We start from the raw sequence: 26,954 nt of genomic DNA, 5'->3' as shown, positions 1-26,954 counted from the left end.
CTTATCTCAATCCATGATTTTTGCTTTTTTTTTTTTTCTCCTTCCTATCCCACTTGGTGGCGGCGGTGGTGGAGTGAGCGAGCAGCTTCATGGTGCTTAGTTGCTGGCTGGAATCAAACCATGACACCTTGTCTGTCTTTTTTTAAAATTTGATAGCAATTATTGTTGAATATAATTTTGTGGGCTAGCTGCAGGGCAATTGGTAATCAACTTTTTGCAGAATATATTTTGTATTTTGATTATGGCAATAACTTCTATTCAACAGTAGTCTCTAACTGGTATTTCAGAAGAAAGTTTTTAAAGCTTTGTAATCAACAGGTAAAGGGGCATCCTACCCCTATCAAGGTTTCATCCTAATTCCTATGGAATAAGAGGATTTGTTATCACAAATAGTTTTCTGTCTTTTGAGAATCTTTCTGCATAAATAGCCTATGAATATTTGAGAAGCTGGACACTTTGAACCTACCATTTAGTTTCACTTAGCATTTGTTCATGGACCATTTTGGTAAGTGTTAGTGGAAGAAAGTACTTATGGACTTAAATTGTTTAGTGCGAAGGAATTAATGCTCTGACTTTGTTTCCAGGTTCCACGTATGGGCACTTTTATTGGTGTGTACCTACCCTGCTTGCAAAACATCTTGGGGGTCATCCTTTTCCTACGTTTAACATGGATTGTGGGAACAGCTGGAGTTCTCGAGTCTTTCATCATCGTGTTCATGTGTTGTGCTTGTGTAAGTTAACCTTTTTCTTTACTATTGGCCAAATCTTCTGTTGCAAGAGTCCTGCTGCCTTCTAATATATGAGTAGCAGAGAAGGACTTCTCCGTAATGGTTAAGTATCATTGCAATTGGGAGACATGGGAGAGAGAGAGATAGATATATATATAGATATATATATATGCCCTGAGTGTCACATATCGTAGCCGGTATGGAGTTTCTTTTGAGTTGACAGTAAGCTTTTATTTGAAGTATTATATAGATTTTATTAAATCAGCTTTTAGGAAGTATTTCATGATTTATGTTGAGATCTGAACTGTTCTGCTTTTCACAACTTCAGAACAAACTGGAATATGAACTGCAAATCAATCCACAGCATTATGTCCGTAAATTAATATTTTGGAATGTGAGACTGCTAGTAGATGGTATTGTCATAACAATGACACTTGATCAGTTTGTCACTACTCTTTAATTTGAATAATGAACATCTTATTTTAAGTATGTTCAGTGGTCTGTATTCTTCCAGTTCTTTTCAAAGGCAGTCTCAAACGTTTAAAGTAACTGAATCTTCTACTGAAAAATACAGTACTTAATTTACATGGATATCCCTAACCAAAGATAATGATCATTTTTGGTTGCTGTAACATTGCATTAAAAAAATTCCTAGTTTCATTTGATCACTTTGTCTTGCCTCATCTTTTAAAAAACTTTTCAGTAATTTAAATTTCCTCTATTTCATCTTTCCACAGACTATGCTAACTGCAATTTCAATGAGTGCAATAGCAACAAATGGTGTAGTTCCAGGTAATGAATTTTATGTGAAGTGGTGAATGGTCAAATGATGGAAGTTTAAAGCAGGGATAAGAAATTACTGTAGTCTGAGATACCAGAAGTAATGCTTTTGTGTCAAGTGCGTATTTTCTTTTAATTGATTTATAAATGACTTTTTAAGGTGAGATGCAATCTTTTAACTGGACCTTCTAGGAATTATGAACTATAGCACATTTTTGTCATCAGTCATTTGATTCTGTTTGAATGAAAGATAAGTTAAACTAATAGAGACATCTTCATGCAAAGCAGATTTCTTTACAAATTTACAAAAAAGATGGCTGCTTTTTTGCCTGAATTTGCCTAGACTCTATTTCTAAACACTGGAGATAATTATGTTGCTTTCTGCAAGAATAACAGCTGGCAGAAATCTTTTTCTATGTAAGCACACTAGGTTATGCTCATCTCCTTAAATGGTCAGGATAAAGAGATGATCTTGTTCCTCTTCAATTATGAAGCTGTTTTGTTTTTTTGGGTTTTTTGGATGCAAAATCAGTTAGCCTTTGAAGCTCTTATCCTTTTCAGTTTCTCAACACATTAATTGATAATAGCAGTGCTCAGACATGATTATGAACACTTAACAGTTTACCAATGAAGTTAAAATAATTTGTCACTTGCAGAGCTTCTCCAGCTTAGTAGGGGGTTCCAGAACTGATGCATAAGTTGTTGGGCAAAAGTAAATGCTACAACTTGTGCAGGGTGTAGAATAACTTTATTTCATTGATACAGTACCATATATGAAATATAAATACAATAAAAAATTTTGTTTCAAATACTAGTATTTTATAATGAAATCTAGTTATTCTAATCAGTGTTCAGGTAACTAAAATGTTCTGTTCTTTTCCCCCTTATGTTTTTAAAGCTCTTTGTAAAGGTTTTGCTTAACATCTGAGTGTCACAGAAATCTTTGAAGTTGGCAGTTCTTGCACCGGACAGGTCTTCATTTCCACTTTTTTTGGTGGTGCCAGCTTCTTACAGAAATGTAAGCGTAGTGGAATATGTGGAGGATGCAGAAAGCACAGATAGGAACCTAGGATTGCAAGAGACCTGAGCAGCAGGATCTTGTCTCTTGCTGTTATATGCAATGGCATTATATTTAGTAAAAGGATTGGTGATGCATCATAATTTTTTTTTGTTAGTTCCTCATTTATTCATATTGAAAAGCAGTTTTAGACTTTGCCTTTTGATTAGAAGTGTGTTTCCTATTTGTGGACTAATTGTGTACAAGACTGGTGTATGTTTATTTAAAATAAAGCACTTCCTTTCTCTGTCTCCTCTTTCTTCCTCAGTTGACATGAGTGGGACAAACATCATGAATTTAAGAGAGGATGGAGAGGGAACCAGAGAGGAGCATGCCTTAAGAGGGTTGGGGGAAGTCTAGATAAAGAGATAAAGAGCTTGAAACTTAGAACCTTATTGAAAGGGAAATGGGGCAGTAGAAATGGCTTATGTCTTAAAGAAAGATGATGCATATATATGGGAAATAAGAAGAACTGAAAAATTCAGAGGAAAAGTGTGTAGCGTATGAGTAGACAAGAAAAACAATCCCTGCCTATCACTTTTCAATGGTACTGAAAAAAATGCCTGTAGTGGTAATGGTTTCATGTACAGAAAAGAAAAAGAATGCATATTAATGAGACAAATTTTATTTGTCCCTATCTCAAAGAAATTATTCTGGAAGTTTATTTTTGATTATGAACAGCTTGAGGTTAGAAACTAAAGATTGATTCACATCTATTTATACTTGTATATCCTTTTTTTAATCTGAGAGTAAGATTGTTTATCTTGTGGATTTTTATCTCTCTTTTTCTTGGTGTTTACTTCTTGTTCCCCAGAAAATGCATATGGGGATATTCACTTTGAAATGTACATTCTAACTGCTTAGTTGGTATAGATATTGAATACAGTTTTGGTATGAACATTTCAATGTAGATACATGCAGTAGTTAACATTGATTATTTTGATGGAATGATTCAAGTTTTTGTTCTCTACTGCTGTCCTTAATCTGAAGGATTAGAGTCTTTTTTTGGTTAAATTCACAGCTGGAGGCTCTTACTACATGATTTCAAGATCTTTAGGACCAGAGTTTGGTGGAGCAGTGGGACTTTGTTTCTACTTGGGTACAACCTTTGCAGGAGCAATGTACATTCTTGGTACCATTGAAATTTTATTGGTAAGTACTAGTTTCTCTTAAGATTAAATGTATTTGGGCTGTTTTGCGAGATTGCTGAGGAATGCTCTTGGCCTAAAATGCATTTTAGTTTGGCGATTTTTAAAGATTTGATACCGTATTTCCAGTATGTCAATACTTATTATTATGCTACTTGTGATCATTTAAAAAAGTTAAACTTCTGATCAACAATAGAAAAATAAATTAAAGGCTGTTTGTAAGTTTGTTCTAATTAATGTAGGAACCAAACACAATTTGGTATCTGACGTTTACTGTTTTGTGCTGGATGCAACATATCTGTTGTTACTTTTTCATAACAAGTTCTGAATACTAAATATCTCATAAATTATGTCTATGCTACTGTACACCTACAGAGTTGCAAGAAAACCTATATTAATTTTAGTAAGACATACCTAAAATTCCAAAATTAAACATATAGGACCAAGCTGGAGATATAAACAGGAGATGAAAAATAAATAGTAAATATTTCAGTAGATTTTCAGACAAGAACATCAGATCAACAGGTAGGCTTTGGAGACATGTTAAATTAAATATTAATTTATTTTTGTACCAACTTAAAACTACAACTTTTGTTTCAAAAATGACAAAAGGTGCCACAAGAAATAGTGCAGTCCTTAGTGAAATATCACATTAGATTGCAGATTAAATCATGGGCAACAATGCCTATTTTCAGGGCCTCTGAAATGTCATTTGGATTTCGTGATGCTAAGTCAGTTATTTTAGTTTTAAAAAGTAGTTTATTTACAAATGTGAAGGAATTAGTTTCTTCTTTAAATGTTTGTCTGCATATGTTCATGGTGTACACAGCAAACTTGCAAAAAGTTTGATACGTGTGTTATGCTGCTTCTGTGTTGTATGTCCTCATCTCTTTTTCCAGACCAAAATACCCAGATGCACATAGCACTTGCTTTAGGTCACCTTAGACTTGGAATTGAAAAGCTAAAGATTCCATCTTGAGAGTCAGTTTATCTTTTTTTCTTTGGAGTTTATTTTTTCTTCTACTCTGAAAGAAGTTTTTTTTTTTCTTCTTCTTTCATCTAACACAAGAAGGTTTTAGTTTCTTTCCTTGTGACTCTCACAAGTTTTACAAGGATGTGGATTTCATGGTATTGCCCATCCTTTGTCTTCTCAACATCTTTTTTTTTGTCATCTTGTTGTAACTTCTCAATATATATCTTGTTTCATTTTTCCCAGGCTGTATGCCTTTGAGCCAAGAATCCTTTAGTGAGCTTTTCAAAGGAGCTTCCACTTAATTTGTATCTACTGGAATTAATTTTCCATTTTAGTGTTCCAGTTTTGAGATCGTGACTATAAGTTTTTAAATCTGGTAACTACTTTATAGTAAGCAGTCAGCATACCTAGGTGGCTCTACATTTCTGTTGGAATAGCTGCTTACTGTAGGTAAGTACGGCATAAGTCCTTTTAAGCCATTTTCTTAAGCCATTTTCTTAAGGTCTAGGAGGACTATTCTCCTTCTTCCAAAATAAAGTCTGTGGGCTTGGCATCAAACAAGCATTCCCAGGATAACTCACAGAAACCTTTCAACTTCTACAATGCTTGGCGCTGCCATGTACACTGGTGAAAGCTGTTGCTCAGTGAAAGGTTATGGAGAACATGAAGGCCATATCTCCTATGAGGCAGAAATGAAGAATCTATCCCACTTCCTCCTTTTCAGACTACTGGCTCTGACATTTCATATTCCTGTAAAAATGCTGTGGAAGACTGCCTGTATGGCAATGGCCCAGCTACTGTGGCTTTGCCTCATCCACAAGGGGCCAGACAGTTATTGGTCATCATATCAGAAACTGTGCCGATATGCACAGGAGGTATTTAAGAATTCCTCCTTCTTGCTACTTACTATGACCCATGTCATAAATTCAAAAAAGTCTGGATTTGAAACGAGAGATAGTCCTAATTCACTACCACTAGCTTGTGAGATCTGATTTATATTAACACCGCTAGCACCATGTCACATCGTGGATTTGATTTGCTGTGCTGTTCTCCCTACTTAAGAGTCATGCTGCTTTTATGTATTGCTAATAAGCGTGTATGGGGTTCGGCTGTGGAATTCAAAGTAAAAAGCCTCCCAGAACGTCATATCTGGCAAAAGACCTCAGAACCAGACCCCAGTCATAGCCACAAGGCAAAGTATTGAGGTTTTTTTTTCTCCACTGGGACATGGATTATTTGGAGGCGCAGAAATCAGTTGTCTGCCTGTGGCTTTCCCCGGCAAAGGTTGTGAACATCAGAGCAACAAAGCACACCAAGAAAACTTCCAGCAGTACCACCACACAGAGCCTGATACTTCTGCAACATCATGGTGTAGGATTTTCTAATGATATGTAACTACTCTCTGTAATCAGTTTTCTGTTTTGCCTTTTTTTATGGTAATGTGACAGTTTTCATCTCTACTAGCATTCTAGTAAATATTAATTTACTAGATTTAAATTTAATTTAAAATTCATTTATTTAAATAAATTTCAATAAAATTCTAGTAAAGAATTGCCTATGTCTTATTTTTGGATTTTGGTTCTGAACGTATCAGGATAGGCACTTGCTCAAAGTTTCTTCCTGCCTTTAGAAGTTAGGTTCTTTAAGGATAGTCAATTTAGCAGTTGTTTTGAAGGAGTGGAGTTGTCTCAAGACCCAGTACTCCCCTTAGCTGGGCAGAGGGTTTTTTTTGTAAAGGTGTTAGAAGAAGGAATAAAGATATCTTTATTGTGTAGTGTAATACACAGATGTCTCAGAACTATAGGTCAGAGTTTGTCTTTTCATTTGCATTTATCAGTATAAGTCCTATAAGCTATGCTTCCAACTTTTCAGGTAGAACCCAGAACAAAATTATATGAAATTGAGATCTCTTAGAGAATCCTGTTTGAAATCACAGTAGTTCAAATTGTCTGTTTTTGCACTAATCTGCTGTTGTAATTTCAGATTAAAAATTAAGGTAAACTCACCATAAAACATTTTTCAGGGTACAATGTTTAGGGTATCTTTGAATTTTGTGAAATTGTAGTGCAGGGACTATAGTACTGAAAGCGTTTTTAGCTATGCTTTTGTTTGATTCTTCATATTTTGTTTCAATCAGTGGAATTACTAATCAGCAAATGCTTTGAATTAATCTAAGAATATATCTGGTTTGTGCTAGTTTTCAGTTTTGTTTTTTTCTTTTAACTTTTGTCAATATCTGCCCCCCTGCCGCCACCCCCACCCCCCCTTACTGTTTTTTCCTGTCTGGCAGAGACAGGAATTTGAGGAGTGGAAACTCTTAAAGGGGAGAGAAGAAGCTGGATCAAAAGCAGTACCTCATTCTCAAAACTTGTTTTTCTTCATCCCTGCCTCCCCCTTCCTTGTACCTCCTAAATGCCTATGTTGCCTGGTTGCACTCGTTTGTGAAAGAGTAAAACTGACGTTGTCACAGAAGTTCAGATTTTGAAGTTTAAGTAAATGATTTCTTAGTAAAATGTTTGTTATTACATGTATGATAGTTTGCCATATCTCTTGCAGACCTACATTTCTCCAAGTGCTGCTATATTTAAAGCAGAAGAGGTTGGGAAAGAAACAGAGGCTATGCTGAACAACATGAGAGTTTATGGAACATGTATTATCATTCTGATGGCCGTAGTAGTTTTTGTGGGAGTAAAGTATGTCAACAAACTTGCACTGGTCTTCCTTGCCTGTGTCATTCTTTCCATCCTTGCTATATATGCTGGAGTTATTAAGACTGCTTTTGACCCACCTGACTTTCCGTAAGTGCAATATCTCTTAAGTAGTGTGGGTAATTTAAAAAAAAAAAAAAAAAAAAAAAAGTGGTGGGAGGGAATAGCTACTGTAACCATTTCATGTTTTAAGCTAAACTTCAAAATACAAGTACATTGGTACATTGGCTTCAGTGTTAAGTTTTACATGTTTTAGGCAATTATGTGTTAATTTCTTGTTCTGAGTTACCTATTTAAATTTTTCTGTTGTTCTTAAGACATGATACTCTGGAAAATGTTCTTTGGTACTTAAAATTACTGGCAGTTATTCCATCCACACCTAAAGAATAGGAAGGTGACAGTACATGTAGTTGCTTAATCTAAAGAATTAAACTAAAAAACTGTAGAATAAAGTAAAAACTTTAAGAAAATGTGGCTATGAGCCATAGTTATGAAAGAAACATACTTTCAAACTTTGTCATGAGGAAATTTTTGAAACTTCCATTTCTCCATATTTAATGGAGACATTGCAGAGTTAAATTCACTTGTGTTTGTGAAGGCTTTTTACCTTTTTGTTAATAAAATAAAATTTTATTATTGTTACACTTGGCATATTGCCTCTCAGCACCTTTAGCTTGTACCTCTCAGCTCACTAAGAATTATTTCATTTGATCAGTTATCAGTATATAAGTTACATTTTTGTGCATCTTTTTCTGCTTGGAGAGAAAACAAAATGATACTGCTTAACATGTTAGCAGAATAGCCTGGTAACTTTTGTTATGAAGTGCTGTCTGTTAAGCAGGACTGAAGTTATCCTTTGCTGTATGATTGTTACACATTCCATAGTATGTTGAAGTGTTGATGGTTGCGTTGACAAATTGAGCATTAAAGCCATATTTGTGTACTATACTGTAAAACGATATCAAGTCTTCTATTGAAAAAATTAAAATGTGTTCAAAATTGACATTTTTATGAAGAAAAGTTGAATTTCTGAGAAACTGTGACTTGCAGTAGGGAAATACTTAAATCTTTCAGTCACCTGTATAGGTAAAAGAGGGTTTATCTGGATATGTAGCATCGGTAAGATTTATTACCAAGTTCCTGGAAACCTAATTTGTGTCTGCTACTGTAGTTGCTTGGGGAAAAAAATTACTAACAAAAGGTTATCTTCCAATAAATATAATTCTTCGTATTTTGGCTAATCTGCCTCAAAATGAAAAACTCAAGAGTGGTTTTATACTATGGTAAAACTGATCTGGTGGTGAGCTGGTCATCAAAAAGACAAGCTTCCACTTAGTTAGGTTGGCATCACTAACCTCTGCTAGGTTTGGCCATTGTAAAGATGGTAAAATAGCTTACTTCATGATCTTCCAGTTGAATCAAATTGGAAGACGTTTCCATGGATTGAATCAGCTCACCCTGCTGCTCTAGGGTCACCAATTCAATAGCAATTAAAAGGAAAATGAGCAAGGCAAGTGGCAAGATGATCTTTTCAGCAGCAGCTTTCTGTTAAATCTGCTCAACTTCCATGTAAAGCCATACCCTGAAGCTGTACTGGTGTCTTGTACTCTTCTTGAGGCATCTACTCTTAGTTGCTATCAGAAACAGAATATTGTACTAGGTCAGTATTCTGCTTGGCTTAGTATACTTGTTCTAATGCCAAGTGGTATGTTTTTACTGATTGTTGTCAGCTTCTTAACTGAGCTCCTTCAGAAGTGTTAGATGTATGCTATGTGTTTTTGGATTTATCTGCCTAACACAAATGTTTTATTTGATGTTCCTTCTTTTGTCTTCAAAGATATTATATATCATTTCATTATTAAGCAAGCTTGGACTAGATATCTCCTAAACATCTTTTGTGTAGCTTAGCAAAGAAATGTTCCTAGATCCTTAATATTCTTTGCTGTTAGGAATTTGGTTTTTGCAAACTGTTGAGTTTTCTAATTTTCTTTCATTTCTGAGGTTTTAATTGCTTTATATTAATTTGTACTCTCATTAATGTTGTTAAATTTTGCTGTTTAACCCTCCTGGCTTATTTCCTGCCTTTTGAATTTTAATATTTTTGAGGGTCATCTAAAATTTATTTGCTAGAAAAGGGCTTAATCTTACTTTTGTATTTTCTTGGTCAGGCTCATTGTTCTATTAGGTATACAAAGTATTACTTAATTTCACTTCTTTCTTGTAGGACTGAATGAATCATGATCTCTGTTATGTTGTGGCCAAGCTGCTTGAGCTGATTGTATTTTCCAAAGAATAAATCAGAAGGCAAAATAGCTATTAATACCTTAAAGTAGAAATGTTTGATCGGTGTTTTAAAGATTATTAATGATAGCTTTATATGCAGAGATTATATACTGTTTTAGTAGATGTAATATAAGAGAGATACTATAAATAACAGGGTTCTGAAGAAGTTTGATGGACAAAAAATGGTTTAATGTACAACACCATATTGAAGGATCACTTTTTATTTTTGTTTATAGTATCTGTCTCCTTGGAAACCGTACATTGTCAAAACGCAGCTTTGATGTCTGTGCCAAATTTACCGAAAGCAATAATGAAACAAAGACTACAACTCTGTGGCGCCTGTTCTGTGATAGTTCTTTGCTTAATGCTACATGTGATGACTACTTTACTCTCAATAATGTAACAGAAATTCAAGGGATTCCGGGAATAATGAGTGGAGTTCTCACTGGTAAGTTGGAAAGCACAGTGATTTAAAAATTTTTGGACATTATTAGTTTGGCCTGTATCTGTTCAGTAATGTAGTAGTCTAGCCTGTCGCTACTTCTTTAGTTTTAATCTGTTTGTGTGAAAGATTGCTACCTGGAGCATGCTTCCTCCTATAAAGTTTCCATCTGGTTTTAGAAGCCTAGTATCAAATGCTTTCATCTGGGGGTCATTGTAGTTTTATAGGCACTCTGTCAAAAGCTGTTGTTGTTTCAAAAAAAAAAGTAGGAAAGTGTTTATTATGGCTAACTTTTTAAAAGTGTTTGGCTCTTTTGTATACCAGATACACTTATTTCAATAAGATGTTCATTAATACATTCTCAAACTCTCCTGAGGGGGAGCTTATTTCTAATTTACAGGTGGTGCATTGAGGAATGAAGTCCTGTGACTTGTCCAGTGTGATACAGCAAGTTAGTGATGGGTTTGGAGAAAAGCAGTCTTTCTAGCTTCCAGACTAGCATTTGGACAGGAGATGTTCTATTAAGTGTATAGATTTTCTTATGTTTATGTTTCTGTACCGTTGTGGCAGCTTGGGATTCCAATTGCACTGGGTCATAACATTAATTTTGAACATGTAATGGGTTGTATTGTATACAAAGAAGGTTTCTGAGGATGAAATGAATGTTCTGATACCTTTCCCTGACTTCCCCTTAAAATAAAGTTTGATTTATATAAATATGCAACTCTAACAGGAACACTAGGCAATCACTACTGCCATAATATTTCCGTTCAAAATATCAAATATGAAGTGTACAAATACGTAAAAAGAAACAAAAGCATAGGCTTCTCTGAATCTGAATTTTTATGTTTAAAAAAAATCACTCTTATTTCCTCAGTGAAAAGTGAAATTCTTTTTGATGGAAATGTTTATTACAAGAAAAGTGACTTAGGGTTTGTTCTATGCATTTTGGAGTTTACCACATGCATATCTACAATTTTTCATGAATAGTTTTACATTTCCTCCCCCAGCTCAGAAGAGAACTGTGTGTTCTAATTTTTTGCTACAGTGTAAGCATTAAACTGCTGGTTTGCTTTTGGAAGTTTCAGGCTGAGTACTAATTTTTCATCTTTTGGAAAAATGTGTTTTAGTTCTGTTCACTGATTAACATTGCTTTGAACCAGCACTACTGTATAAAAGTGCCTTTCGCTATTCTACTGTCATGTAATGCTAAGATCTCTAACAATCACTGAGAGCCTGCTGAAACCTCAGTGTGAGGGATACACCTTCTGGTGTTCATTGCTTGATGATTACCTATAGTGAATTTCATCAGTTGCATTCTATTCAGTCACTGAGCCTGATACGGCTTTTCTGTAGTTCTTTGCAGCTGGTTTTGCTTCTGTAACTTTGAATAACTGAGTATACCAGTAAGCTTTCTCATCTTGCTACCAGCTTCCCCTTCCAGGCCATTTGAGTGTACTGGAGAGCATTGTTTACACCCTGCTGTTGATCCTTGTGGAAGCTTACTGGTGGCTTTCCTGCATTATAAAACTGTATTTGCATTTACTCTTACCTGTTGTTTTTTGTCTTTGAACCATTTTTTTATCCATGTTAGAAGTCTTCGTGTTATCCCATGGCTACTGTAGATTCCTTGGGTGCAGAATCTTTGAAAAATGTGGAAAATCCAGGTATACTGGATTAAGTGGGTCACCTTCATTTATGTTTCCCTCAAGGAACTTCAGTACTTCTGACAACTTTCTCTTACAAAAGCTATGCTGAGACTTCCCCAGTTCCTCAAAACTCGAGAAAAAACTGAATAGATGCTGGTTTTGTCAGAACTCAAAGATAACACCCATGTGTTTACCACTTCTATCCATTGCTATTCTTGCTATTAGCTGTTCATGTGCAGATGCTACTTGTGAGCCTTTAGTTTCCTGATATCTGAAACTCTCTTAAGAAGTGGTTCTTATGTTTGTTATGTTTCAGTCCTTGAGTAGAACACAATTTCAGGTAAACTCGTAGTTAGCACCTTGGGTCTTTCAGTATTCTTGGAGGTTTTGACTGAGTGCTAATTTTTCTGCTTATGGAAAAATGTGCATTTTGAACTAGCACTACTACATAAAAGTGCATTTCGCTATCCTAGTGTCGCATAATGCTAAGGCTGAATTAAGTGGATCACCTGTCCCGCTTGCTGAGTGTGAGAACACATTCTGATACCTAATGTAAGCTTGAAATTGACTGGCACAGATTTCTCAAGAAGGATTTTCCTCCACTGGTGGTGTATATTCTACTTTTGTGTGAAGACTTAGCAGCTGCAGACTGCGTATTTAAGTTTCTTGAGCTGTGGCTGGGAGTACTCAGATACCATGCCTGGGTGTGTCAGGAAGTATGTGTTAAGTCTTCACACCATTTACTGGGCACTTGTATGCAGTAAGTGTGCATCTCTTATACACCTTCCATGAATGTTGTCCTCACAATAATAAATCATTCTACAAATAGCTGACCAAATATGCCCATGAATGTGGCCCTAACAATAATGAGATAATTCTGGAAATAGCTTTCATCAACATGATTCTGGTTCATGGTAGCAAGTTGGTTATATATATATAGTTGGGTTAGATACATTGTACCAGATCTTGTTTATGTGTCCCTAAACGTTGCTAGAGGGGTCTAAACAAGCCATGAATGACCCTAGAAGGGAAACCTGCCTCCCCACAAATGTCTGGATTCTTCTGAAGAGTGACCCTTTTTCCTCACCCTAACTTTCAAGTCTGATTGGATTGTCACTTTTGGGAAAATGAGCATAGGAAATTAGTGTAACAAATCTCTGCGTTACATCTTATGAAAGGGGGAAGTGATTTCTATTTTACAAAATCTCTAAGCTGATTTTACCCACTCGTGCTGGCATGCATGCTTCCACAATTAGAGCTGTACGCATTGGAGTGCTCAGGCCGTTGTCACTTCTGTGTCATACTGAATAAAGTTGAATCCTCATTAAGTATTCAGTGCTTTTCATTTGCAATGGCAAGCTGATTTTTGGACTTTCTTTTCATGTTCCATAGGGAGTGAATGCTAATTTGGAGATCCTGTCTTGTTTTATGTCACTCCTCAAATCTTTGCTGAAATTCCTGAAATTTACAATTCTTTTGTTTCCTTAACTCTTGTTTTTATGGCTTTGGTCATATCTTTAGGTAAATTTGTTACTTCTCTTCATTTGAATGAACTAACACACACAGCATTCTATAGCAGTTATTACTTATTTTCCTTTTAGTCTTTGTTCTGCTGTCTCATATTTCTTATACATGCTTCCATATATGCTTACCAACTGTAAGATTTATGTTACAAATCTGGATACAAGTACCCTATCTCTGACCACTTACGGAGATTCAGAGTCAATCTCCTATTGTGCTTAAGGTAACCTTTTGCTATTTTGAAGGCTTAGAATACTTAATTTCCTTAAGTTATACTGGATGGCTGAAAATTGGCTATCAGATCCATCATCCTGGCAGTCCATGGGAATTGTTTATTTCTGTGGTATAAAATCCTTTGGCTCTTTGACAGGGAGGGGGAGTAGTTACTTTGTTTCCTCACATGTGACAGGACAACTTATTTCAAAATAAGAATCAGTATTGGATGTTCTCACCATCTTGCCAAGGGGCACAGTCAGTGTTTCCACAAATGTAAGCTCTCAAAAGCTACTGGTTCTTTGACCTGTCCATCTTCATCGAACAAACATCCTTAGTTTGCTGGAGAATTTGAGCCACATTCTGCTGTTTTTTGCTTGCTTTGGGTTTTTTGGCTTATCAGTTCTTTTTTAGAGTCTGGTTACTCTCTTTTGTCACCACGTGGAATACCTTCCCCATGATCAGCTGAGTCCTGAACTGTCGTCCAGTTATTCTGTACAGCAGGTCTCAAAGAACTTAAGTTACTATGAAGTAGCTTTTTTTTTTTTGATCTGCTCCTCAAAATATAAGAACAAGAAATATGAATATATGCTAAAATTGCCGGAACCTGGACATGTTTCCTTACTTTTTCACAATACATCCCAATAATGCATCCATATGTCTATGGAATGTAAGTGGACATTCTACAAATATATTAGAATTTAATTCTATAACTAAATCTTTCTTTGATGGAAGAAAAACACTACTGCATTTCTAATAAGACAGTGGGAATGTCCACCAGTTACAATTGGTATTGATCATACTGCTGCTGCATTCTTGGCTTTATAAGGAAATGTTGGGAAACATCATGATTTTTGTGTAAGAAAAGTCATCTGATTCATAAGATTATTGCATTCTCACTACTTAATGTTCTGAAACAGAGATGACACTGGCTCTTGGTTTTTTCCCCCCTTGTAGATAATCTGTGGAGTACCTATTCAGAAAGAGGATCAATAGTTGAGAAAAAACATCAGCCATCAGTTGCTGGATCAGAAGAGACAAAACTGGGTGGACTCCCCTATGTTTTTACAGACATCATGACCTACTTCACAATGCTTGTAGGGATTTATTTCCCATCTGTGACAGGTAGATGCAACTATTTTTTGTGAGTGAGGATGTGTACTTACAGCTGAAAAAGGATTACCTTTTGTGTGTCAATGTTTATTGATGACATATAATATTTCCAGTCTGTGTGTCCAAGTCTTATGTGCCTAAAACTCTGGTGCTAGAGAGACATAGTTGGTGGTTGTTTATTTTAGGGAGTTATAGGACTGAAGAAACCAGTTTAAGTGCTATTTTCTATGTCTGGAAAGAAAACAAAAGCTCCATGTGTTATTAAATGTTTATTCAAAATAAGATGCATACCTTTATATTAATTTAATCTTCAAATACATGAGAGAACAGTTGAGTGTCAGGATGATTTTTTTCAGATGTTCAAGCTATGAATCGCCTGCGATTTCTTTAAAGGTTCAATATTTTTTTTGCAACTGTAACTAGTAGAGACTTTTTTGTCAAGCCTAGAGGTTAGATTAGTTGTATATCATTTTCCTCAGGTCATGTTTGAGTGAAATAACTAGAGACATTGTTCTTCAAAAGTCCCAGCTCAAGGAATTGTAATATCAAGTAACAGAACAACTCTAATAAGAAGTTGTAGCAGTGTTTGCTAGTAAAATACCAGGCAGAAGTCTCTCATTGTATTCTTATTCCCATTTCTCTACTTCAGGCTCTTTTATAAACATCTCATCATATCTGAGCCTGTGGTTGGGATTTCATTGCATGGAGTTTGAAAATGCTTTTGTACTGGAACATCTTGACATTAGCTTCTATGTTTTTGCCTCCCAACAGTGGTCAGGGCAATTCTAGGAAAGATGGCAGAATTAGTCAGTTGTTACATGATTTCCGCGCCCGCCCCGCCCCCCCCCCCCCCCCCCCCCCCCATCACAGTATGTGCTAGAAAATACTTTTGTTTTTATGTTAGATTCAAACAGGGATGCGTACATGTGATTTCCTAATAATTTTCTTGTACTTCCTGCCTGCTTGTTTCTTTTTTGTTTCTATATATTTATTATTTAGTTTGTTGATTTGCTTGCATATCTTATTATGTATGGTCTGTTTAGTAGAAAGTTAGTGCATTTGGTCAAACTGGCTAATCTCCATTAGTTTATAACATCCATCCCCAGCATTTTGCCACTCCTGTATATTTGCCCATTTTAAAAATGATGCAGAAGTTATCTTTGAAAAATGTTTTTTTCATTTTTTCATCTGTCTCTTTCTTGAGCTTTCTGGAATTTGTTTAGTCAACAGTGGATGGTAAAACAAATTTCTGAATAAACTGAAAGTATAAATTGGGGATTTGTGCAGGATTATAATACATTTCTGTAGCTTGCTCTGTTGGTAATGATGTGTTAAATCAGGCTTAAAGTTAAATGTTCCTATTCTATTAGTTATTTGCATGGAGTTAGTATTAATTGGTTTTATGACATATAAATTTGGTCTTTCTTTAAGGTATTATGGCAGGTTCAAACAGATCTGGAGATCTTAAGGATGCTCAGAAATCTATTCCTACTGGAACAATTTTGGCAATTTCAACTACGTCTTTTATTTGTATCCTTTATGCTGTGACTTTTTTTTCTAGTGTGCATTCTGTAGGTCTAACAGTACTGTGTTTTCATTGAAAAGTCACTGAATATAAAATGAATGAAATTTAAAATGAAAAGGAATATTTATATTTGTCTAAAATATAAATATTATTAAAATAGCTCAAATTTTGTTTGTATATATAAATATTTATATTCTATATTCTAGTAGTGCTTCAAATTCCAAGATATGATTGATGCTTTTAGTGAAGTGATGTAGAGGTTTTTAGCACCATGCTTCAGCTGGCAGATTACTTTGTTGTTATACTCAGTATAACCAGTGAAAATCTTAAAGCAAACTACCAGCAATAGAAAATGTTAGTCCTTCAATACCTAGAAGACACAAATGCTTATCTGCATGAGAAAATATCTGTTCTGTTGCATGATGTATGTACTGGCTACTTCCAATACTTCACAAATCAACTGTGCATCAAATGTAGTTGTAGAGAATATAAATTAAAAAGTTGTGGCAGGGAAGAATTAAAAAAAAAACCAACTACAAAACAACCAGAACAAACAAAACACCCCCCCCCCCCCCCCCCCCCCCCCCCCTTCATTATTATGGACACTTTCATTTCATCCCTTGGTGAAAAATGGTGTTTTTTCTCTCTATGTATATGATTATTTATAGTGTGATCTTCCTTCAGTCTCAGTGATAGATCTCTCCTGTATAGTGTTGTTTGGTGCCTGTATAGAAGGTGTGATATTAAGAGATAAGTAAGTCATATTCAGCTTCTAATTTTACAGGGCATATGTATGATCATGGGTTATGTTAATAGGACTTACTAATGGCTCTTCTGGAAAATATTTACATGATCTGTTTTTCTTTTGCTTAGGTTAAAACTGGAGGGAAAGTCTATCTGTTAACCTGACCAGTTTTTGCAGCCATCTCAGTTTATCAGGCTATATCCCTTCAAGAAGTAGAAGCAGAATCTAAGATAAATGTTTGAAGTGGAACTTTCACTGATTAAATGTTCTTGAGAAAGAAAATAATAGTTAGTATTTGTGGAGCTAATGGGTAAGGGGAGTGGTATTACTTTGGGAGGAGTAATATGCTCCTGAGGAACAAAGACAGAAAAAGATTTTTGACGTTTACATTGCAAGGAGAGTGTGATTTCCACTGGATAGATGACTATTTTTTGTTTTAAAATATTAGTTGTAGATCAGGAGTTTTCAGTTTTCACCCATGTAATTGCCTGAGGATATCTGAGGCACAATATGAAGCATGAAGGTAATTAATGTGATGGAGATAAGCATGAACAGTATCTCCAGACTTGCATAAATTTCTCCCTTATGAGAAGTTGAGTTGACTAAGATGAATCTGTTGGCAGGTTTCACATTTGTTTCCTTGCTGGTGTCTGGTTCTCTTTTCTACTAAAGCCACGCTTGCTTTTGGTGTTTAAGCAGTGGTATTGGGGTATTGTTTGGAAGGTGATGTAGATGGTGCTGAGACAACTTATTTCAAAACACAGTCTTTTAGTCTAGAAAGAAAAGTATAAGTTAAAAGCTGGATTCTAATCAAAGCTAATATGAGAAGAAACAGGGTATTATTTTTACATTAAAATAGTATTGCTCCATCAGTGAAAATCTCCGATTTCTTTTTCTTCAAAGTGAATATACAAACCAAATCAAGCTGATGCTTAAGAAATAGTAAATATAATTCTGAATTACAAATTAATGCAGAAAGCATCTCTTCCTGACTTCCACATGCTTGTCTGCCATAGTCGTTTAAAAATTGCATCAGGTAGCACAACAGTCAGAAGGCATATGGATAACTTGAGATGGCTGTGTCTACTTACTCGTCCATATATCAGTGTCACACTGCTAAAAGGAAAGGCTGATGCTTTGTTTTGTGAATCTCCTCTTTATGCCCCAGGGTTTACCTGTATTACTTGTAGAACAGACTTCTGCAATCTAGTTCCTAGCAGTGATAAGGATCTAAAGGATATATATGTAAATACTTTTGCTATTGCTGTTAACTCTGTAAATCTTGCCATGATACCTGATAGTTGCTGCATGTCTGCTTAGAGGCAGCACTTAAAATGAATAAATTATAATTTAAAAAATAACCCAGCAGAATAAAGAGAGATTGGTTGGGAAATCCTATAGTGCATACTGTGAAATGGTGTTTATGGTTAAAGAGTGCTGTTGTCCAAAACCATTGAAATATGGGTGTTGAAGCTATAGTAGAAGTTATTTTAATGCTAAGTGATTTTTTTTTTTTTTTTTTTTTTTTTCCCCACCCCCTTCCCTAAGGTTTGGAGAAGCAGTTAAAGGAAATCTAGTGGTTGGTACACTGGCCTGGCCTTCTCCATGGGTTATTGTGATTGGTTCATTCTTTTCAACATGTGGTGCTGGTCTCCAGAGTCTCACTGGTGCACCCCGTCTGTTGCAGGCCATTGCAAGAGATGGCATTGTACCATTTATTCAAGTGAGATTTTTTTTTTTTCTTTACAATACTTCAAATATGGCTTATATTTTGACAAGAAAAATGAGGCATTATTTCTGCTGTTCCTGTAGAACTGTGAGGAAAAGATTTGGACTTCACTTCTAATTGTGTAGAATAATAAATCAAGCTACTGTAGGACAAAGTTTGAACTTAAATATTTCTGTGCAATGCGATTTAATTATTTTTGTTCTTGCACATAAAAGTTAGTGGTTCAAAAGAAGCAACTAACAACTGAACTTCTTGATTCCAGGCTATGTTTACAACTTGTATTTCTGAACAGATTTGATTTAATCTTACTATGGAACTGTGCGATGATTCTTATATCATAGGGATGCAATCCTAATTTTTATTCATTTTTGGTAGGCTAAATGAAGTCAACAAAGATGTAACAATAGAATTCTATCCTATGACTCTGAACATTAAGATTGTTCCGACATCCCTGTGTGTGTTTTATAAATAAATCAATATTTATTAAAAATAAATAATTTTTCTCAAAGAAAGTGAGTAAGGGAGCTGACAAACAGAAGAAAAGAGAACTCTTGCTAGAAGATATTTAGCACAATTGCTGGGCTGCATCTGCAAAAAGTAGATAACTAGACTTGAGTTGAAAATAAATAAAATTCCAAAAGCTGATGTCTAGAGGGTGAAGCTGTGATTTCTGTGGTGAAGTTTGGAGTTTGAAAGTTTACCTCAAGTTTCCAGGAATAACCAACAGTTGCACAGCTCAATGGTAACCTACCAAGAACACATTCAAGTAGAAAAAGCAGGATTATGTCTGAGTAACTATAAATATTTTGGGAACAGAGTTAGGGACAGTTGTCAAATTTAACACACAGAAAGAAATTGTAGATAGCACAGACACTGAAGGTAGCTAGGGCTGAATTTAGGAGAACAGGCTGTTTTGTATGGAGAGATTCCTGAGGATGATTTGGAGCATTTGTTTGTTTTTTATATATCTTTTTTGGAGGCTTATATAAATATTTTGATACCTAAGTTATGTGAGGAAACTTATGTTTGACTATTCCCTACTTTACCCACACCTATCTCTGGAGTCTTAATCAGATGTGTGCTCTAGGTCACCCTCTCGCATCTGAGGTTGGTGTAGGATGTTATGTTAAAAATGGGCTATTACTCTTGGTGAATAACTTGAGACTCTATTCAGAGATATCTATAATCTATCTTCAGTGAGGGTTAGGTATAAAATAGCAGCAACTTGGTTTGGTTTCTGAGTTTGGGGAAAGCCTACAATGAGTCAACACATTGATGTGTGACTTGAGTAGAAAATTCCTCAGGTAGGATGTGCCTTGAACTACTACGAATGATGGGTTTAAGATTATTTATACAGCAACTGCAGTAGTACTTTAATGTTATGTAGTAATTTATCATTTTAGTAAACACTTTTCATATTGGAAATGCGTGTGTTTGCAATTTTCTTTCTAGCTTTTTTTTGTGGTATAGATTGCTTCATTTTTCTTTAACTAATGACTATTTTTGGTTCCAGTTAGAGTTAATATTTTGTAACTATATAATTGACAGCTTTCCCTAATCTTACTGTTTACTTGAATTGAACTAGGTATTTGGTCATGGCAAAGCAAATGGGGAACCAACTTGGGCTCTGCTCCTCACTGCTGGAATTTGTGAAATAGGGATTTTGATAGCCTCGTTGGACAGTGTAGCACCAATTCTTTCAATGTAAGTATGAATATGGTGTTTTGTGTTAAACAGTACTTAATTTTTAAATTAACCGGGTAATTATTTTTCTTTTTGAAATAATACATGTTAGACTTTGTTTTCTAACAAGTTATGTTCCTATTTGATCCTGGAGATAATATGAAATGAAAAAATGTTTTGGCTGGAACTGATTTCTAGGCACAAAAAACTTTTTCCATGACAGAGTTCTTGAATGTTAGTAAAAAATATGTTCAACTTTTAAAAACACAGATTTTAAAATAAAAATTCCTACTATTTTAGATCAAGTGCATCTAATAGAGACAGACAAAACAATTTAATGTTTTAGGGTATGAACTGAATTTAAACTTCCAAGACAAAGTCAGTAAATTAATCTCATGTATTATGGGTTGACCCCAGGAGGCAGTTTAGCCCCACACATCTGCTCGCTCACTCCCCTGCAGTGCAGTGGGGGAGAGAATAAGAAGGGTAAAAATGAGAAAACTCATGAGTTGAGATAAAGACAGTTTAATAGGTAAGGCAGAAACTCTGCACACAAGAAAAGCAAACTAAGGACTTCATTCACTATCGATAAGGCAGTTGTTTAGCGATTTCCAGGAAAGCAGGGTTTCACCATTTGTGACTGTTATTTGAGAAAATAAACCCCATTAAGTCCAAATGTCCTCCCTGCTTCCTCCTTTCCCTGAGCTCTTACTGCTGAGCATGATGTCATAAAGTATTGAATATCCCTTTGGTCAGTTGTGGTCAGCTGTGCCAGCTGTGTCACCTCTCCAAGACTATTTGCTGACAGGGCAGCAAGAAAAACAGAGAAGGCCTTGATGCTGTGTGAGCACTGCTCAGCAACAGCTAAAACATCCCTGTGTTATCAACACTGTTTTGGTTACGAATCCAGAACATAGTACCATATGAGCTATGAAAAAATTAACTCTATTCCAGCCAAAACTAGTACACCATGATTATCAGTTGTTTGCTATGTTTTCTCTGAAATCTTTGAGGCTTTATATTATGCTAATACCATGTTTTGAGGCCTAATATTCTACAAGTATTAATTTAATCTACATTTTGTGTTCTGTTGGCTACTGTGAACACGGTGTACAAGTTCCTACCTACCCTGTTTTGGATTGTGTTAAGCCTTTTAATGCAAATCTGTCGAGTTAATTTCTTATTGGAAAATGTTCTTTTTTTTTTTATTATTAACAGGTTTTTCCTTATGTGCTATATGTTTGTAAATCTGGCTTGTGCAGTTCAGACGCTTTTACGGACTCCCAACTGGAGACCTCGTTTCAAGTATTACCATTGGTAGGAAATATTCCTTCATTCAGAAGATTTAAAACTAACTATGCAGCCGCAAATTGTTGATTTTTTTGCAATAATAAACCAAAATCTCTGTTCTGACTTAAATTAGTTGTAAGACGATTCATACACTGAATACTCTTAACAGCAACATTTGTTTTCATGTGTTTGGAATAGGGCTAGTAATAGCTATGATCATGAAATCATGTGGCTAATATAGAGGATTTCAGAAGGGACCATGGGATGACATATAATATTGTTTATAAGCCAAGAGATCTTCTGAATATGAGAGAATGAAGATGAAAAAAAATCTTTTATATATAGATAGGGAGAACTAAAGTGTTCAGGGAGGTTGATATGGTTTTCATTTTAGTTATGCCAAAAAAATCCAGAACCAAAACTTCTACAGAAAAAAAATCTCATCTAATATACATCAATTGGCTCTTTAATGATATGATCACTGTTTTTAAAATGTCATGTTTTAGACATTGGATTTGATAACTGAAGTAGGCAAGTGGATACTTGACAGTCAGTAAAGGTAAATTATACAAAAAGTATGGGTGTGTTGTTTTGGTTTAGTTTTTTTTCCTTTTAAATGGCTTAAGAGTTCAAACACTTCAAACTAAGATTGGGAAACTTTTTGATTTTTCTTCAGTGAATATTAAAAACACATATAATTAATTAATTAACAGTCATTCTATTGAGAAATTTTGATGTTGAAATGCCTTGAAGACTAGAGGCTTTAGGAGATAAGCTGATCTGATTCTAAGAATGTAAAGATTTCCTTATTATTTTTCTTTTTAAAGAATTGAGTGAAAATGAAATGTCATGGTTTTCGCCCTGAAAAATCATCTTGAATGTGGTCAGTAGGCACTTACTAGTTTGGCATCTAAACCTCCAAATACATCAGTACCTGTCTCCTAGTCTGTCACTGCAAACACCTAGTAGTGTTTGCAACATCAAGAAGGGAAATGGGGGATTGCTGTCTTTCTGAGTTTTTTTGGTGGTGTTTGGTTTTTTGTTCCCCCTCTCCTGAATAATGGGTTGTGGAAGAAGTATAGTAGGAAGCAGAGAGTAGCTTAAAAGCTAAGGCAGGTGGGTAAGATGGAGGGTAGCAAGAGGGACCATGGTGAGGAAGAAAAAGCAAAGGGTTTTGACATGGCAGCAGCAGAGTTTGTAACTGTTTGGCAACAATTCTTTTTAATATTTTTCCCAGAGAGATCAGTGGGCCAACTGACTCACTGACCACGTAATCAGTTCTAGCCAGAGCAGGTGTTGGAATGCTTGACCGGAATTGGGATGGGAGTTTATTTTTTGAGTGAAAGCAGAGTCTTAGGTTGGCTAAGTCAAGCATGAAAGGTGTTCTTCTAGACAAACTACATTTAGATTGATGTCCTCAGAGCAAGTAGAAAGCGTTTCTTTGGTTTAAAACTGGATGCATTTGCACTCAGTACTTGTATGGTACTAAAGAAGCAAACTAAAGGTACCAAACAAAAGTTGTCTTTGCCAACACTTTGTCAATAGAGTGAAAGCTATCTCTAATTTGGAAATCAGATGAATAGAAATCTGGGGTGTTGTATGTGACTAGAAGTATTCACAAAACTGTCCAGTTCTGAGCTGGCTTATATCTATCTTGACTAATACTGTGGGCAAACCAGACATACAAACTTTAATCTGGAAATGTTTCTGTAACTTTTTGAGCTCACAGTCATTCTTTCTTTGTAGCCTTTGAAAGATTGTTTTCTGTATTCTCTTCCGCTGTCCTGTGTTCTTGCCTAAGAGATGGGCCACAACAGAAGTGGAGAATATAATTGATGAGTCAAATGTAACTTAAACAAATCAACTGTTTTTGCTGGAAGTAACATGATGTTGTTTAGTATGGTTTTTGAATTTTGTTTAGCTTAAATTCAGATCAACAGTAAGTGATGGCAATGTGTTTTGAAACTGACTTTACTTGCAGGTACTGATAGTGTTTCAGAACTGACAAATATAGTAAGCCTATTGTTATATCTAGTTCAGTTGTATTATTTTTGTCACTCAAAGGTTCAGAACGTAATTTTTTTTTTTTAATAAACTAAAATTGGGACAATGTATTTTTATTTATATGGTAGCTATGAAATGGCCTTTAAAGAAGGGCCTTTCTGGAAGTTAACTGAAATAAGAAATTGACTTTGTAGAACATTTGCATGCCTATTTAAAAAAATGGAAAAAAATGGTTTCTTTTAGGACTCTTTCATTCCTGGGGATGAGTTTATGTCTTGCCTTGATGTTCATTTGCTCTTGGTACTATGCTTTGATTGCCATGCTAATCGCAGGATGTATATACAAATACATAGAATATAGAGGGTAAGACCATATATCTTATTTATTTTATATTTAATATCTTTAACATTCAGCAAAAAGCATTTTTCTGTAAAATAGATAAAACTGCAGTAATAAAATTAAGATTATTCCTTGAAAACAGGTAAGATCCCATCTTTGTTAAGAGTTGTAAGTTTTCAGGTTCTGACTTCTCTGGAAGCTCTCTTCCAGACTTGACAGCCTGAACTAATCAAAATAAGAACCGATAAGGCTGGGAAGTTTTCATTTGAGCAGAGATTATGATGTAAATTTTTGGCACTTCAAGAATATTATCTTTTAATATCATTAGCAATTGTTATAAAACTTACCTTATTATTAACTTGTGCTAAAGCCCAAAAACTGCACTCTTGTGTGTGGACGTTAGCACTTGTTAGAATGAATCATACTGAACGTTCCAGACCACCCACTGAAATTTATTTTCTGAAGGCTTAGATAATCCTGAAACTGGAAGATACTTTACATTGTATGCATTTGATAAGGGACATGTATACAGCCACACCTGTAAGAAATGATGTGCAAGTAGGAGACATAAAGAGTGTGCTAAGTTCATTTAAAAAAAACCAAAAAAACCCCCAAAACAAACTAAAAAAACCCCCACCACAAAACCAAATACCCAAGTAAACAACATATACAAACACTAGAATTGATTATGATCAGTAATGTGTGTGCTTTCCCTTTCTAAGGAAAGATACCCAATGCTGAAATACTCTAGTCAAGAAAAATACTAGGATCTTGGAGCAGGAAACTCAAGTGAGGCCAGTTGTTTTGATGGGTGCTTAAGCACAGGTCTTAAGTGGATCAGCTGGTATAAACTGCTACACCTTGTGGGTTCTCCATATTTTAATATCTCCATTTCCAGATTAGATGCTTTCCTGGATTGTAACAGCTCCATTTACTGGGTTAATTATAAGGAAATTAGTTTGCCTATTTTAGCCAGGAACTCAGATTGGATAACAGTTCTGTTTGTGTATATAGGTATGCACATACATAAAATTATATGTACATCCAAATTCATATACAGACTTTACAAATGTTGGCACATAGCCAGCACATCTACCCAGTAGAAAGAGATTATTTTTTGCAGAAACTTAACTTCTTTTCTCCCTGCCTTTACAAATGCAGGGGCTGATTTGGCGGTGGGGAGAAAGTCACCCTGAAATGTTCTAAAAACTGCTGCCTGGAGAAAACTTCAGGTTTTTATATTAGTTTTTGGATAACTAAGTAGAAGACACTTAGATGATTGTGCTGCCTGTCAGGGTACATTTTAATTATGTTGTTCTTTAATAGCTTTTGAAATCAGTTTGGCTTATTTAATCTAAATTTTGAAAGAACGCTAGAGGTAACAAAGAGCAGTGAGAATTCATGAATGGAAATAAGAGGGAGGGGAGGGCAAGGGATATGGACCCCTTGCTGTAGTAGAATCCCTACAAAGGAAAATAATGTGTTAGCCTAACAGTTCTTTCTTATTTTGTTGGCTTCCTGGCATATAGCATACTTTTATATGGGGAGAAGGAGGAGTGGAAGATGTAGGGAGATTAAAAGTGATCAAAAGGGTCAATAAAGGTTTAGGTTCATCTGTGAGAGAAGCTGGGAAGGAAAGGAAGTGGAGAAAGCTGTAGTGGTGGTGTTGGGAGGAAGGTATAACACACTAATCCATACAACGTCAAGTTTCACTTACTCATTCTGCTGCTTTAAAACAATTCCTTTTAAGTAGCCCTCGCTTATTCTTGTGCTTAAAAGCAATTTAAGTAGCTCTCATGATTACAAAAAGCTTTTGAAGTATGAATAAAATAGACCATAATATATATTCATAAATACTTAATAAATAGTTTTCTTGAAGGGACCTGAGACTGCTTCATCTTGGTTAGTCTTCATTCTTGATTTAAATCTGCAAGACGAATTTTTTTTTCATGCATTCATGCAAAAAAAGTGGTTTTTTTATGCCTATAATCCCGCGTGTGAAAAAATGTACTTAATTTGTATAAATAAACGGGACCCTGTTAATCGAATTTCTTCTGCACCCTGAAGAGCGGAAAAAGAATGGGGTGATGGAATCCGAGGACTGTCTCTGAATGCAGCTCGCTATGCTTTGCTTCGTGTTGAAGACGGTCCTCCTCACACCAAGAACTGGAGGTAAGTCCTACACCTTCCAAGGTCACGTAATTCTTGAAATATGTAAATCTGTTGGGAATACTGCTGGTAAAGCTAATGGCCAAAGTGAAATTTACCATTGAAATAATGTTTTAACTTGGGAATGGCAATGATGTCATTGCAACAGTATTATTTTACTGCAATAGAATGCAACTTATGGTCAGCATGTAATCAACTTTGGGAATATGGGCAAACTAACTCAAATTTAAATCCATGTGGTGTTGACATATTTTTCTAAAGTGCAGAAGAATTTTATGTTTGATTTACTTATGAGATTTTCAGATCCAAAGAAACAGTTATTATTGAGTCCCACTGTCTCTATAGAATAAACACTGCAATTCCATAAGGTTTTTTTTTTCTTCTATATATGTTCCCTCTGAAATACATTGTATAAATATACAGGACATTCTGTATTTGTTTAAATGATTTTTTTGTGGCAATCTTTTTGATGTAGCTTCATTTAATAGAAACACTTTCTAAATTGTTTAGATACCATTAAAACAAGATCTCACGTTTGCTGTCCCTTTGTATGTAATGGGGTTAGATGTTCGCTACTATTTTTGCAATATATTCTTTCTACTTGTTTAACTATCAGTTTTCTTTAAGGCAACACAAAAAAGTACTTAACATTTAAAAACTAAAGGATGTTTGCATAGTCACTTCTGATGAATGTAATGCAAATCAGAAGAACTCTTGCTTGGTGGAACACACAAAAAAAACTCTCACTGAATGTGATACTTTAATTATAGTCACTGCTCTGTAATAGTATCTCTGGGCATATACACATGCAGTGTTCTTTTGCCCTTCAGTGTAATTGCATTATTTTACCATTTG

At 35.2% G+C, this 26,954-nt stretch overlaps 1 protein-coding gene across 3 annotated transcripts in view; it reads left to right on the top strand.

Moving 5' to 3' along the window:
• Positions 1-26,954, top strand: part of SLC12A7 (solute carrier family 12 member 7) — a 70,951-nt gene that overhangs the window by 24,727 nt on the left and 19,270 nt on the right. For all 3 annotated transcript variants that reach the window (XM_074869681.1, XM_074869662.1, XM_074869671.1), the window contains exons 4-16: positions 585-731; positions 1,466-1,520; positions 3,587-3,717; positions 7,243-7,484; positions 9,914-10,125; positions 14,460-14,627; positions 16,047-16,145; positions 16,837-16,894; positions 18,434-18,608; positions 20,200-20,318; positions 21,516-21,614; positions 23,835-23,954; positions 25,998-26,102. In XM_074869681.1, coding sequence (XP_074725782.1) covers positions 585-731; positions 1,466-1,520; positions 3,587-3,717; positions 7,243-7,484; positions 9,914-10,125; positions 14,460-14,627; positions 16,047-16,145; positions 16,837-16,894; positions 18,434-18,608; positions 20,200-20,318; positions 21,516-21,614; positions 23,835-23,954; positions 25,998-26,102 — 1,730 coding nt within the window. The remainder of the gene's footprint in view (positions 1-584; positions 732-1,465; positions 1,521-3,586; positions 3,718-7,242; positions 7,485-9,913; positions 10,126-14,459; positions 14,628-16,046; positions 16,146-16,836; positions 16,895-18,433; positions 18,609-20,199; positions 20,319-21,515; positions 21,615-23,834; positions 23,955-25,997; positions 26,103-26,954) is intronic.

Source organism: Strix uralensis, chromosome 1 (genome assembly GCF_047716275.1).
Source record: "Strix uralensis isolate ZFMK-TIS-50842 chromosome 1, bStrUra1, whole genome shotgun sequence".
NCBI classification, from domain to species: domain Eukaryota; kingdom Metazoa; phylum Chordata; class Aves; order Strigiformes; family Strigidae; genus Strix; species Strix uralensis.
This window is presented reverse-complemented; position numbering and strand designations above follow the sequence as displayed.